Raw genomic sequence first — 14,881 nt, 5'->3', positions numbered from 1 at the left:
ACATGTATTTCTCTACAGCAGCTCCTACCAGCTACAGTCAAGAAGAAAATAACACTTTAATAAGGATTATCTTGTCATAATTATACAATAAAATGTATTTATAGTATTCATGCATATATAAATGTAATACATGAAGGAATAACTTACCTTAACTCCTGTGATGTACTTGGTGACAGATTTGTAAACTGGAGCACCCTTCACCGATGAAAAAGTTGAACATTAAGTTATACTTTCTTGACAACTTTTTTGAAAATAAATGTTCTATGGGTTGCTATGACAGAGTATAACGTTAATAACAAGCAAACACATTACGTGGTGATCCACTCTGGTCCTCTCAACCAGATCACTCCACCACAGTTGAGTGGTTGGGCCTCGGGTCATCCATATATGATGAGTCTTCACCAAGAATTGCTACACAGTCCAAACACAGCTGAGTCAGGTCACATGTCTGCATGCATTTACGTTAGGGATGTTTTTCAATGAGTCTATCAACCTCTCCTTCTTAATAAACTGTTGACAACATTCATCCCTATCATACTGTCATTTTAGTAGCCATAGTGATGAGATCCCATTCACACTGACCTCAAAGTGGGTCCTGAAAGAGAACTGAAATGTAAACTGGTTACAGTCGTCTCCCAGCACCAGTGGACCAGACTCTGGAAGGCCCTGCAGACATCGATCACTCAAGTTAACAAGTCACTCTCTTAAAATCAGTATCAGACATGATTTAGCTGAAAAGGCTCTGATCAAATGAGTGTACTCTCAAAATCTACTTTCTGTACTTTCTTTTCTATCAGACAGCTTTTGAGTGGTTGTATTGAGATATATAGAAGATAATAGTGACCTGGAACAGGACCACAGGCCCACAGTACAAGGGGCTCCATGGCAACAGCTGCTGCTCATCCTCACTGGCCTCCTGGACACACAACAACATCAGGGATTGGGAGGAAATGGATACATCATTTAAAAAAAACACATGCTGAGAGTTAAAAGTGCAATCCTTCATTTCTGTAAATGTGTTAATTGTATTGAAACATGCAGTGTTGCTTACAGAGAACAGAACCACTGGCCCACAGTATAAAGGACTGTATCTCCATGGAAGCAGCTGTCCGCTTGTCTCACTGACCCCCTATAACAGTAAACAAAAAGGGAATGGATACAATATTTCATTCAGAAAAGCCAAATGCTGCGAGTTCAACCCTTGATTTCTATAAATGTGTTAATTGGATTGAAACATGCAGTGTTGCTTACAGAGAACAGAACCACTGGTCCACAGTATAAAGGACTGTATCTCCATGGAAGCAGCTGTCCGCTTGTCTCACTGACCCCCTATAACACAGTAAACAAAAGGGAATGGATACATTTAATTCGGAAAAAGCCAAATGCTGCGAGTTCAATCCTTGATTTCTATAAATGTGTTAATTGAATTGAAACATGCAGTGTTGCTTACAGAGAACAGAACCACTAGTCCACAGTATAAAGGACTGTATCTCCATGGAAGCAGCTGTCCGCTTGTCTCACTGACCCCCTATAACACAGAAAACACAGATTCTGTTCAAGTTAAGCCTTCAGAGAAAAATCTACATCTGTTATCAGATGATTAGATGAAGGGACTGGATTCTCACCCTGTAGATGGTGACAGGGCCACAGTACAGTGGGCTGTACATAAAAAGCATGAGCTTGCCATTCTCCTCGTTAATAGCCTGCCAAAACACATAGAACATGTAACGTTCTGACATACCACGGCCAATCAATTTTCAAAATTTATTTTTCAGAGTAGGGAATTGTGTGAAAGCAAAAATGTCACTTTACTTGAGGTGTTTCAGCTGTTGAGACGTCCTGACTATCAGAAGTTATGGGAAGATCATCTTGAGGTGGATTAAAGAACAAACACAGTGTTAGTAATGAAGTAAACCAATATACAGTGAGGGTCAAAGTCATAGTTGAATTGCAGTTTTAATTGAGACAATATAGACATCTTGGAAAGTCACATGAACACTCTAGGTGTTAATTGACACAGAAATGTGTTGTCTAATAACCTATACCTTCAAGAAAATAAATACTTTCCTGTTGTGGATTTGTTAGGGTTATAAATTAAATGTTTCCCAAGTCATGTGAGCTGTATATCATTAGTTTACTAGAAAGAAAAAACACATTTTTAACACAGTTATCTTCATACCTTCCTCAGGTGTGGGTCTGCAGTACCACTGATAGATATAAACAGCCCCAACTGCTGTTAAGGCCACTCCGGCACTCCACACTAAAGGGTGTATACTGTTGCACCCAAACTTGGGTAGCCTCTTGCTGAGAATAATTTTCAAGTCCTGATCATTTCACCATATCCAAAAACATGTTCATCAAGTGTTCAAATGCATCTGACTGATTAGTAACTTGTATGTGTCTTTTTGTCAGAATTCCATTTCAGTCCATTCCGATTTCTATGGTTATTCTTATGACATCATAGTGGGCCTAGTAGATCAAAGCAACTCTGGTGTGGGTTAATATTACTAACATGCAGGCTATCCCTACTAGTCCACTGTGTCATGGAGATTGTCCATTTTGTTGTTTAGACCCACCATTATAAAACACAGATGCCCTGGAACACATTCAACCAGGGTAGACTGGGAGCAGCACAGTCAGTCTCAGTACAGTACAGCCTGAACAAGGTGGTGTGTGGTTCTACGCTACTGCGGCTGTTGTAGGAACCTGAGATAGGAAACAGCACTTCATTTACCAACCCAATAGCCCTGGATTTCAGTAAACATTGCTTGTTTCTATCAAATTAAGTCTATTTGTTCTTATATCATGGTATGTTCAGGTTAACTACAGAGAAACGGCTCTTTCTATGAAATTAGAAATCAATGATTCATCTTGCAGGAGGAACATGAAACCTCACAGGAGACTCAAACCTGCATCAACTTGGATGATAAAGATGACATATTTACTAGCTATCTTAGGATCATGGGATGTTATTAGATCATATATAGTTTTAAATGTGGCCTACAGACCACAATACTTTCCTTTTGGTTTACAGTAATGGTAGATACGTCACCATGGCATACAGGGTACCAGGGTACAATCACTGCCAGGCTAAACTCTACATTCCTACACCTTATCAAATATATGACCTATGATTATATGGCCTGTTATAAAACTGCAACCAAATCAACTATGGGGATGATTAAATGTGATTTGGCTACATAAACTGAGAATTGTCCTCCACCTTTTGTGAGTTGTGACCTCACCAAGTAAAACAATAGTTATGTTTTGACTACTAGTGGATTTTTAATCATCCCTGATTTCCTGACTATGGTTACTCACAGCTTTACCTGTCTAGGTATTGTTACTTACAGAACTTTGGGCCAGTTTATAATAATAATAATAATAATAAGACTTTATTTATATAGCACATTTCATACAAGAATTGCAGCTCAAAGTGCTTTACATAAAATCAAATTATACAATATGCAAAATAGGTATTACTAGTGTTCATTTAAGATTTATTCACCCATTAAATATGAGCTGCACTCTTCTGTAGTTCCAGGACTATGTGGCCTGTGCCCTGGGGTGAACTTTAGTGGTTAAGTCATTGAATCAACTACAATTTAATTTGCATAGTTCTTTTTAAAAGCAATGTCACAGAGGTCTTCACTGACCAAACCAAATCAAGTTTATTTGTATCGCCTTTTTTACAAGCACAGAGGGCTTAACATATGCTCATAGAACTGCACTTAAACAAATGTAAACCCTCAAGGAAGAAAAGGAAACCCCCCCCCCCCCCCGAGAAAATTGAGAAAAAAGAGGAAATCCGTGAGGTCTGCAGTTACCCATGTCTTCTAACAAAGTGACCCTTAACCTTAAAGATGAATACAATTGTAATTTTTATGAGTTTAAAAAACAAAACATTTTATACATAAAATTGAATATATAAAACAATTTTAGATTTAGTAAATATGCTTCTACCACCTAGTGGAAATAGGGAGTCATTTTCCTTCCATTAATAAAAAATGTATAGTAAACAAAATGATGTGGAAATAATATATGACATGATAAAACTATATCTTTATGAAGAATCTTAAAATGTTTGACTCAACATCCATTCAGTATATTATTATATATACACAACATGAATTTCCTTCATTGCTGCCATGTGATATGGAAAAATTCTAGCGGCACTGTGTAGATTTGAATAGTCAAGAGATGGCGGTTACAATAAATTTATTTTGCTTATACAGATCATGATTTAACAAAGTACTTTGTGATCAGTCATAACGAAGGAGGTGCTAGCCACAGGTCGTTCGCCAGAGTGATACAGAACAACCCCAAAACCCTGCCTTATATAAACTTTAGATCAAATGGTTTTTCTGAACTCTGTGATTGGTCAGCACTGCTCAGTGACAGTTAAGACAATATAACCCCCCAGGTCAAGTGACCAAAGTCTTTTGATGTCACGGCTCTTTCTCTAAATGAGGACAGTAAAGATACCCTTAATGAAACACAAACAGGACACAGGACACAATCTCCTTGGCCAAAAGGTCAGGGCTGCTAGATCAACTGAATCCATCTATCCATCTCCCTTTAGGCCACAGAACTCAAACATCCCCCAACCTCTGTGCCCCTAGCTTCTCAATCAGGCATCATAAACCAATACCATAAATACCTTAAGACCAACTGCAACATCCATTTGTTTAAACACAACCTCAGTCTATTAAAAATACATTCTTAGTAACTATATCAAAAAATGCCATTACATTCCTTACTTCTTTTTTTTTTAAACAACAAAGGCATACAAAAGCATAAGCATACAAAAATATAAAACATCCATACAGATATGGATGCAAGAAAATAAAGTAACCCCCTTTAATCAAAACATAACCCCAAAAATAACAAGAGAATTACATATCACTCACAGTAGCCTCTTCATCCTTAAATGGTGGAACCCAGTCAGAATCCTCTAAGGGACTATAGTTCATCATTTGAACAGCAAATGATTTAGCCATTGTCTTTTCCACAATCTTCCTTACACAGGGAAACAGACAACAAGCCAAAAACAATAGTATCAACAAAATGACACCTATTCCACACAAAACAGACAGAAGAACTGCCTTCCATTTACCAAACCTTTCCCAAGAACCGTCAATCCATGACCAAACTCCTTTTGAATCATCAAATCCAGAATGTTCAGACAATTCTAATCTCAAAGTACGCGTGCTTGATAATGCTTTAGTGACTGACCCATCACTCGCTGTATTATTGGGAATGTACGTACAACATGTATTATTGAAAAGTACACAAACACCCCCTTTTTCAGCCAACAACATGTCTAGAGCAATCCTGTTCCCTCGTTCTCAATTGGTCCAGTAAGCATAGGACGTACTGCTGCACATCCTAGATTGGAATTTAAATACCAAGCACTAGAACTCTGGTAATGATAGCAGTTAGTGGGACAGACTGGACAATTCCTGAACAAAACCAGATGACTACTGTCCACACATCTCGTTTTATCCATGTCACCTGAAATAATTCGATGGTAATTAAAATCATAACTAGTTGAATTAAATGGTGCTGGCATAATCAGTGAAACATCCTTAAGTGGCTGGCAATACACACATGGTGGGTGTTCTTCGCCTAAAACTTGTTTTACTGAATATGTTGCTAACTTATACCAAGAATTAAACTCCATCTCCGATTCCATTTCATCTACAACCTCTCTCTCATCACTTTTCAACATCTGGAACGTTGCAGGTGAAACAGTTGAAGTCATTGGATCTATTGTCATAGTATCATCAGAATTATGCATACTTTTATTCAAATACAAAAGCAAAAATACATTAAGAGCAATAAGAAATGCCATTCCCAAGACAGAACCCACTGCACCCCGTATACCACAAAGTCCAGGTTGTCGGAACTGATGCCATGGTCGTGCATCCGTAGTGGCCATCTTCAGTTGAATGTAGGCAAACTTCTGTCAGGCGGTGTAGTCTAGTCGAATCGATTGCAAACGACGATCAAATTGCTCAGGGCAACTTTCAACGACACTGCACTTCGCGTACAGCTCGGAAATGTCCTTGGTACTACGCAGAACGCGTATCCTCTGCTTCCGTCTCCAGACAAGGTGCACGCTTGCAATGGTTAGCGTGTATCCACGTTGCTCTCCTCTCCGATCTTAACCACCGGATTAGTCGTCAGGAGAATCTGGTATGGCCCCGTCCACCTTGGGTTCCTCCAGGCGTTTCAGGTCCTTCACCACGATCCAGTCATCTGGTATCAAATCATGCAGCGGTCCAGTCATAGGAATAGCCTCCTTCACCTGCCTGTGAATCTCACACAAAATAGACTCCAAAAAGGTTGCACAGTGATAAACAAGCACATTCTCACAAAAGCTTGATCACTGAGCCCCTGAGAAGTCTAAAACTTCTTCCCATCAACAATCATTAAACAGTATCACTTCTCCAAAAATTGAACTCTACAAAATCCATCTATCAATACCCAAATATTTTCTCTAACCTTAACTGTGAAGCTTATCGTGTTTAAATTCCTTTTCTCATAATACTTGTCCCACATATGAAGTATTAACAAAATGACCATGCATCCATTACAAATCCTCTTGTATGCTAAAATAATGCATTCTTCTTGATATCACACAAACTGTAGAGGCATGATCTTTCCATGTGTTAACTTAGCAAAATCTCAAGATAAATGTTTTATGCAGACCATACAACCTCCATTTTTTATTCTCATATCCTTCCTTTTTCCAAAACGCATTTTCTTGTGGATTTGTCCAAGTTCGAATCTCCATTCCACCATTCCTTTCTCCATCTGTCCGCTGTATTCTGTAATTCTTATCAAATATACTCAAACAAAACAAAATTCTCACTCTGGGTTAAATACAGTCCAATACTTTCAACTCAGCAATATCATATCAAACCCTCACAATCCTATCACAAATCCAAACTACTAAAGCTAAATTCATAAAACCATAAAACCCCCATAGTCACTCTCTGTTTAGATCAGTCAGTCATCAGTCAGTCATAAATTCCTAAACGTCATCTCTTCCTCTCTAAGAAGCCTGCGCTTCCCTTAAAGAATCCATAACAAATGTTGTATCAAGGTCACAACAATTTTCCTCAAAAGAGTCCTGTAAGCCCAAATTTGTCAAATTAGGCTCATCCGGACATAGCAACATCATCTCATCACTTCCTGTAAACATATCAACATCAAAAACATATTCTAGTTAGTTCATCAATGCATTCAGGCAATCTAGAAACTGCTCCAGCTAGTATCAGCACTAGCATTTTCCCTGTGGAATAATCATAATTGTTAAGAGTGAATTCCACATTTGCATACAGCAAGTTGTTCTATAAGTGAAAATAAGAAACTTCCTGTTTCCATACCTTTCCCAAAATCATATGTAACACCAATGATGTATTTAAATATCAGTAAATATTTTAACTTTTCCCTTTTATGAATTAACAAGCTTACACTGAAGCAAACTACTTTTGAACCAATTTGTATAAAATAAAACTATTTTAGAAAACAGCCAAATTACGAATAACCTCAACTTTTAGTCTCTTATCTTTTCTTCAAAAAAACCTTTAGGAACAGTTCAAATGAATACCTTTAAATTTCAGATTCCCTTTTAATTTTTCCCTGTATTTAAATTCACCAAATCAACTCTCTCTTTTTCCAAGACATGTAGAAAACTAGCATCACTACCCTAAACCAGAATTTAATCTGTATGATTCCAAAATAAAACATAGACCATAAAATGTTCTTAATGTAACCATTAACCAAACTTATACCCCATCTATATTTCTATATAGGTTAGATAGGTAGAACTTCATAACTTGCTTTGGCTGCAGTCCAGAACAAGCTACTTAGCACAACCATCACACCACAATTTATCAGACTTAATGAGTCTTCCCAAATTATTTCAAAACCAAATTATCATAACCCTCTTTATGAGCCAATACCATAATGATACAACCTCATCACAGCCTAACTGTTTATCCCAAAACATTGTACCATGCCCTTAAGACAAAAGAAAATATAAACTCTCCCTTTTTCTTTTAAACCTTTAAATTCACAATTTAACATAAACCCGTAAAACAAAACCTTATTCTTTAACACCTCAAAAGTTTTATCAAAGCATGTAATGTATACACCTTTGAATATTCCTATATTTACCAGCTATCTCAATTACTCTTTGTTAGTGAATCAACTCAAATAAACAATCGCGCATTTCAAACTCGCATCAAACAGCGCGCTCTGGAACAAAGCAAAAACTCTCAACCTTTTTTCATTTCTTTTAAACAACACAGATGGTTGGCGTTTACCAGCTATTCACTTAATTTTGCTAAAGTATAACTTTTCCAATCCAATTAGAACTAATTTATGAACCAGGGTCTAATTTCTGCATTTTTATGGATACCATCACACACCACAGATTTTCCGCTCGTAAATACAAGTCCTGGGGCCTGTTGCACAAAAGTAGAATTAAGACATCCGGGATAAATGACTCAGCTGAGCTCAATGAAGCCAAAACATGTGCGTCCAGGCTTAATTGGTTGCACAAAGACCAAGCCAGGATGAGCAGACACGGATTCATTAAGCCAGGTGAAACCAATCCTGGATAGGTGCGCGCTCACGGCTCACTCAAATAGACCCCGCCACAGATCACAGATTAACTGATTTACCATGGCAACTAGAGCCGCGTACTTTTCCCCGTCGGAAGCACAAATCCTCATGGAGGCTACGAGGAGGTAAAAGATATAATTAAGAAGAAAGGCAACACCGCCACAGTGATAAAGCAAAGAGAAAAAGCGTGGCAAAGTATTGCAGACCGCCTGAATGCGTAAGTAGTGCACAATTACACACTCACCGCTCCGCTGAAACATCACAATTACAATTCAAATATTTAATTCACATCTCCAAAAATGCAGTTGTACTGTAATTATGAAACGGTTAAATTTTTAATTGAAATGCACTGCAGATATGAGTGAAATTGTGTAAAGTAACTCCATCACACTGTATAAAGCTATGATAAATTTTTTGATATTTTTACTGAAAACAAGACAAAAATACCAAGTAATTTTTTGCAGTGTGACTCCATTAAGTGTGTGTGTGTGTGTGTGTAGATTAAACATGAACGGGCCAAAACGGACATGGCAGCAGGTCAAAATCAAATACAAGAACATTCTGCAGAATGGTATGGTCCCTGACTAATATTTAACAAAGCACAAGCATATATTGTACCCAGAAGGTGCCTGCTCACACATTGTCTGTACTGTTTTAGCAGTGAAAAAGAATACCCACAGACAAGGCACGGGTGGTGGGTCACCAAAGGCTGACCTTACCCCAGCAGAGGACATGGCCTTGGAGCTAAATAAAGGCAGGCCCGTCTTAGAGGGGATCCCTGGGGGGAAAGAGACGAGCATAGGTTCCTCCCAAGATGCCACCCGCTTCATTCAAGGTATGTCCTTCCATCTCTACATGGGATACAACCACATTCATATTGAATCAATTTGGACTGTCTGACTTTGGTTTACCTATTGCCTTGCAGTGTCTGGCAGCACTGTGTTCCTGTTAGAGCCACCAGCACAAGCACCAGACGATGCTGATCCAGTGAGTACTCCATCAAAGGCATACTGTAGGCCTGGCATGTCTTGTCTACTAGCTTCAATATGAATCCGATTAAATGTGATAGGGTGAAGGCCCCAGTGCAGCAGCAACAGCACATGATGGAGACGATGATGAGGAGGAGACCATCTCTCTGGATTCCAGAAGGCATGAGGTATCATGTTAAGACTGTGAAAGTACTATTTACTCTACAATGGTGAGGAGTCCTCATCAAAATCAAAAAATCTAATTTCTTTTACAGGACCCAGATGCTATACAGTGGGAAAACCAGCCTGGCAACATAGTGCGTATTAATAAAAGGACACCACATCCTGCCAAATTCCAGCTGCGCTAATTGTATTGTGTTCACAGAGCTCACAAGCTATCAGAAAGTTGTATGGCAACCACCTCCGGCGCCAAATAGAACTGGCAGACATAGACATTCAGTACAAGAAGAAAAAGATGGAAAATCTTGCACTGGAGTCCGAAATAAAAAAGAGGACAATTAGGAAACTGGACCTTGAAATAAAAAAACTTGAGAGGGAGGTGAGATATGCCTTCAATGTACACTGTATGCTAACTGTAACACAAATGTATTAATCATTATTTTTCTTTCCTCCCCCAGCTCCAAGAAGATGACACAGCTGAAAATAAAAATTAGGTATATTCTCGTAAAGTCAAGTGAGCCATGACATATGAGCTCTTATTGTGAGCACACAGGACGGTGGCATCTTTCTAAGGTTTTTTTTATTTTCCCAGCAATCAGTACAACCAAGTCATCGTTATAAGGCATCGCCCTCTTTTGCCCACCCCCCCAGCACCAGGTGTGGCCACTAGCCTATATGAAGGCCCAAAATTGTGTGTTCCTTTCTGCTCTGACAATGGCATGCCCATTCGTGCGAGATGTGGTGGATGAAGAAGCACTTGTGCTGAGGAGAGCCTTCAGGCGAGAAAGGGTCTTCAGGGACCGGTTGGACCCACTGGCCTTCCCTGATGACCATCTATATGAAAGATACAGGTTTTCTGCAGATGGCATCAGGTATCTATGCAGACTACTGGGTCCCAGGATTAAGCACCGCACTGCACGGAGCCATGCACTGAGTGTGGAGCAAATGGTTTGTGTGGCCTTGCGCTTTTTTGCTAGTGGAGCCTTCCTGTACTCAGTGGGGGATGCAGAACAGCTGAACAAGGCCACAATTTGCCGCACAATAAGGAGTGTGTGTCTGGCTATCAAAGCATTAGCAGATGTCTTCATCTCCTTCCCTGGCCACAGAAGACTCTGTGACATCAAAGAGGAGTTCTATAGGATTGCAGGTAAGAGGATCTACAAATTACAGGACAACTGTTAACACATAGTAGGATACTCATTACTTTGTGTGACAGGTTTCCCCAATGTCATTGGTGCAGTGGACTGCACACACATAAGGATAAAAGCCCCCTCAGGTGCCCATGAGGCCGATTTTGTGAATAGGAAATCCTTTCACAGCATTAATGTTCAGGTGAACATAACTTTTTGATATTGTCCATTGACGAACACTCTGCATTGCCAGTGATGTGCATTGATTGGTGTAATATTCCTCATCTTATGATTTCAGATGGTCTGCAATGCTGACTGTGTGATCAGCAATGTTGTGGCAAAATGGCCTGGCTCAGTCCATGACTCCAGAATCTTTCGGGCCTCTGAAATCTATCAGTGCCTATCACAAGGTAAGCCACACAACCCCTATTTATAACCATCATGGCTGTGTCAAGAATATCACTGTGTTTATGAGGTAGTAATGATGAGATTTTGTGTTGACAGGTGAATTCTCTGGTGTGTTGCTGGGAGACAGGGGGTATGGCTGCCAGCCTTTTCTCCTGACACCTTTCACAGACCCCCAGGAAGCACAGCAGGCCTACAACCATGCCCATGCCAGGACCAGGGCCAGAGTTGAAATGACCTTTGGCCTCCTGAAGGCACGCTTTCACTGCCTTCACAAATTAAGGGTCAGCCCTGTTAGGGCATGTGATATTACTGTGGCTTGTGCTGTCCTCCACAATGTGGCCTGCCTGAGGAAGGAGAGGGCCCCCAGAGTGCCACCAGCCATGGACTGGGACAATCCGGCAATCTTCCCTGATGACGACAGTGGTCGGCTGCTGAGGGACCAATATGTGTTGAATTATTTTAGTTAGTATGTGTGCTTTCAATTTTGGTTAAATATGTCCTGCGGTGGCAGAGGAATTTGGTTTTTTTTGGGTTCGTTTTTTTACGAATTTGGCCTCTTATGATGTTTGTGCGGTATACTGTGTGTAATACAAGGCTGCAGGGAGGCTACTGCATCCATTCATTTGTCTGTTCAGTTGATGTGTATGGATTTGTCCTGCATTTATTTTAGTGTGCAGACATGCAGGGTGTGTTATATACAGACCTTTGAATGTGTATGTATCATTTTGTATAATATGCTTGGATTCTGTGCTTTCCATCTTGTAGAGTCACTGTGACTTCAGTTTCGAAAGGAGCTGATGGTTTACCTGCTTTGTTTTGTCCTTATTCAATAAAGGAACATAATGTTACACATTGTGTTTTTATATTCATATGGAATGTGTATTTGTTTATATGACAGAGTACTAGGGCCACACTGAAGAAAAAGGATAAAGTCATAAATTTATGAGGCTGGTTCTTTCTGCAGAAAAGCTACATATTGTTTTTACAGTTTTGATACTTATGACAATGTGATACTTAATATTCTGGCACATCAGCATGTCTTTGTTTATGAAACCATACTGAAGTACAATTTCACGAAATGCCCCACATCTGTCATTTTAACAACTGTCCTCCTTTAAAACAACTGGTTACAATATTATGACTTGTTTTTTTCCCCTCTGTGGCCCTAATATTCTATCATTTTATATATAGCCTTATAGTCTATGGGAAACTGTAAATTATCTAATGATAGCAACATCATCTAAAAATCATTTTTTATCCAAAATCATTGAAATTAATGATCACAAACGTTTAAATAATGACAGTGGGTCTAGTTATATGTGATAACAATGTATAGTGAGCAGTGAAATAACTATTGGTTTCCATTTGTGGTGACTGCTGACTGACATTAGGGATGAGATTAAATAGATCCTGGAATTTAGCCTGGTCTGGAGCAGGCTAGCTCCACAGAATAAATCTCCATGGTAATTTATACCATAACATATCCTCCTGCCCCCTATCCATCTTTAGTGCAACCGGATTACGGATCAATTGAGCCAGGATCACCAAGATATCCTGGCTTAATCCCTTATCCTAGTTTTGTGCAACAGGCCCCTGGTCTGAAAGGCTTCTACCTCCCTGTTTGGCTAGGATTTAGAACAAATGTTAAATCATACATTCGTAAACCACCAAACTTCGAATTCATCTAAACGGACACATCTTTCACCATTAATACTCACATAAGTATGCAGAATTACACCCTCTGGGATCACCTTTGTAAAACTCAACGTAACGGGATTTTTTTTTTTTTTTGTAGCCCCCACCTTTCCTCGGAATTTCTGAAACTCATTTAAAATGTCCTCAAACAAACAAAACCTTGTTAGCAAATGTCTCAAAATACTCATCACGTAACATATTTCAAAAGTAACCAAATTAATATGTAAAATTCGCTCCAAATGTATCTATTTCTCTAAATTTGCGTCTTTGTAAATTTCTCAACTTCCATCTGCGCATGCGTCATGCGGTTACTCATCCTGGATCTCAAATATCAAGCTGCAATTCCTTTACTAGCCTGTACCCGCCTGTCGGTGTGTTAGTTTGTTGGCCAATGTCGTTACCATAGTTGCAAATTCAACTTCCTGGACTCTCCTTTGTCTCAGGACAGAACAAAATGCACTTCCTCCACATTTTCACCATTAGCCATTAACCAACAGTCACAGCCTGGATTATCTTTTCAAGTCTATCAACCATTAGTACCATTTTAATTTCAACATAAAAATTAGGCTCCGAAATCTACATATGCACCTAATATCACTCGTCAGAGGACGACAGTTTACCCATGTATTAGCATTCTGGTTGGACAAAGCTTCAACTTCAAGTCCATTTAAATAGGTAAATATGAATACCACCAAACCCAACACATTTCAACAAATCATCTCAGCAGCAATAAACACACATATGTAGCACCTTTGCCCTTGACAACAATCGCAATTCAGTCTCTCTAACTAGTTCCCCTTGTATACACTTAAGTCCCTCGGACTGGCTCAATCTTTCTAATCACTTCTTCATAACCCTTTACATATTTCTTTAAACAACAGTAACATCTGTGAACTTCCACAAAATTAATTAAAAACCATCGAACATTTCCAGACATAAACAAAAATATTCCTTAAACAACATAACATTTCCGTTTGAACACATAACTTTCTATAAAAGTTTCAATAACCCCGGGATTGTAATTCTTAAAATGAATACCGCTTTTATTGCCAAAACTGGCCTTTTACCAATTATCCTACCCAAACACTAAATTTCCAGCGCGTTATTCAATAACGAATCAAGCTCATAATATAGAAAATCGGTCTGTACATAATTTCCAAATCAAGAGTATGGCAACTCACAATATTTTCTTAAGTTCGACAAAGAAACAGAAACACACATCTTTTGTCCCAACCAATATACTTCACAATTCAACGTCAAATTCTCAATAAAATGAGTGAAGTTTTTTTTTTTTTTTTTGCACTCATGTGTGGGCACTGCACGCAGAATGAGCTTCACTGAAAGAATCAACTTCTGCTAGGCTCAAGCGCATGCGCCTGTTTTCAAGTGGAGAATTCAGTCAAAGAATTAACATTAGCATTTTCAAAACAGAATGTCTCCGTCTTCAAAAACAAATGCCTTCTGGCAATGCCAGACCGATGTAAAGTCTAACATCAAACATATAACGGTTAACACAGAGTTGTAAAACAATCGTCTCTCCTCTACCAACAGTGTCAACCGATAAACATTGTACGCCACCATTTCGAAACTCAACTTCCGGTCACGAACCCCTCTGATTTTGCGAGAGTTCGCTCACAATTTCCAGAAAACTTTCAACAAAGATGACACATCTCCGGACATTCACGTACATTTTGCTCAAATTCCCACAATTAAAGCACGCATTTTGGATTGACCTTACCTAGCAATTCGTGTTGGCCTACATGTTTTTTCAACAGCATGTCAACACGCTCTGCATCAGCTTTGACCATAGCCCACAACACGCTTATTCCAAACACAACAGGGACTCAAACCCTTTGTTCCGGA

At 39.1% G+C, this 14,881-nt stretch overlaps 2 protein-coding genes and 1 long non-coding RNA gene across 7 annotated transcripts in view; 2 read left to right on the top strand and 1 right to left on the bottom strand.

Annotated features, from left to right (window-relative positions):
• The window catches only part of LOC134024910 (uncharacterized), a 186,515-nt gene that overhangs the window by 45,458 nt on the left and 126,176 nt on the right, over positions 1–14,881 (top strand).
• On the bottom strand, positions 148–877 carry LOC134024914 (uncharacterized). The gene is made up of 4 exons (XR_009930947.1): positions 845–877; positions 583–666; positions 313–411; positions 148–195 (listed from the first exon to the last, which is right to left on the bottom strand). It is a non-coding gene; the product is annotated as an uncharacterized LOC134024914 (long non-coding RNA).
• On the top strand, positions 8,759–12,171 carry LOC134024905 (putative nuclease HARBI1). Of its 5 annotated transcripts, XM_062467648.1 has the most exons (12): positions 8,759–8,854; positions 9,138–9,208; positions 9,296–9,472; positions 9,563–9,624; positions 9,707–9,793; positions 9,881–9,922; positions 9,991–10,164; positions 10,244–10,279; positions 10,378–10,932; positions 11,002–11,117; positions 11,214–11,325; positions 11,420–12,171. In XM_062467648.1, the coding sequence occupies exons 9-12, from the start codon at positions 10,461–10,463 to the stop codon at positions 11,788–11,790; spliced, it is 1,071 nt and encodes a 356-aa protein (XP_062323632.1). In that variant the 5' UTR covers positions 8,759–8,854; positions 9,138–9,208; positions 9,296–9,472; positions 9,563–9,624; positions 9,707–9,793; positions 9,881–9,922; positions 9,991–10,164; positions 10,244–10,279; positions 10,378–10,460; the 3' UTR covers positions 11,791–12,171. The 5 variants fall into 5 exon arrangements, 4 of the variants coding, with proteins under 4 accessions (XP_062323632.1, XP_062323633.1, XP_062323634.1 ...); XR_009930943.1 differs by lacking the exon at positions 11,002–11,117; XM_062467649.1 differs by having other exon boundaries at positions 9,881–10,164.

The sequence above is a fragment of the Osmerus eperlanus genome, chromosome 8 (genome assembly GCF_963692335.1).
Source record: "Osmerus eperlanus chromosome 8, fOsmEpe2.1, whole genome shotgun sequence".
Classification (NCBI taxonomy): domain Eukaryota; kingdom Metazoa; phylum Chordata; class Actinopteri; order Osmeriformes; family Osmeridae; genus Osmerus; species Osmerus eperlanus.
This window is presented reverse-complemented; position numbering and strand designations above follow the sequence as displayed.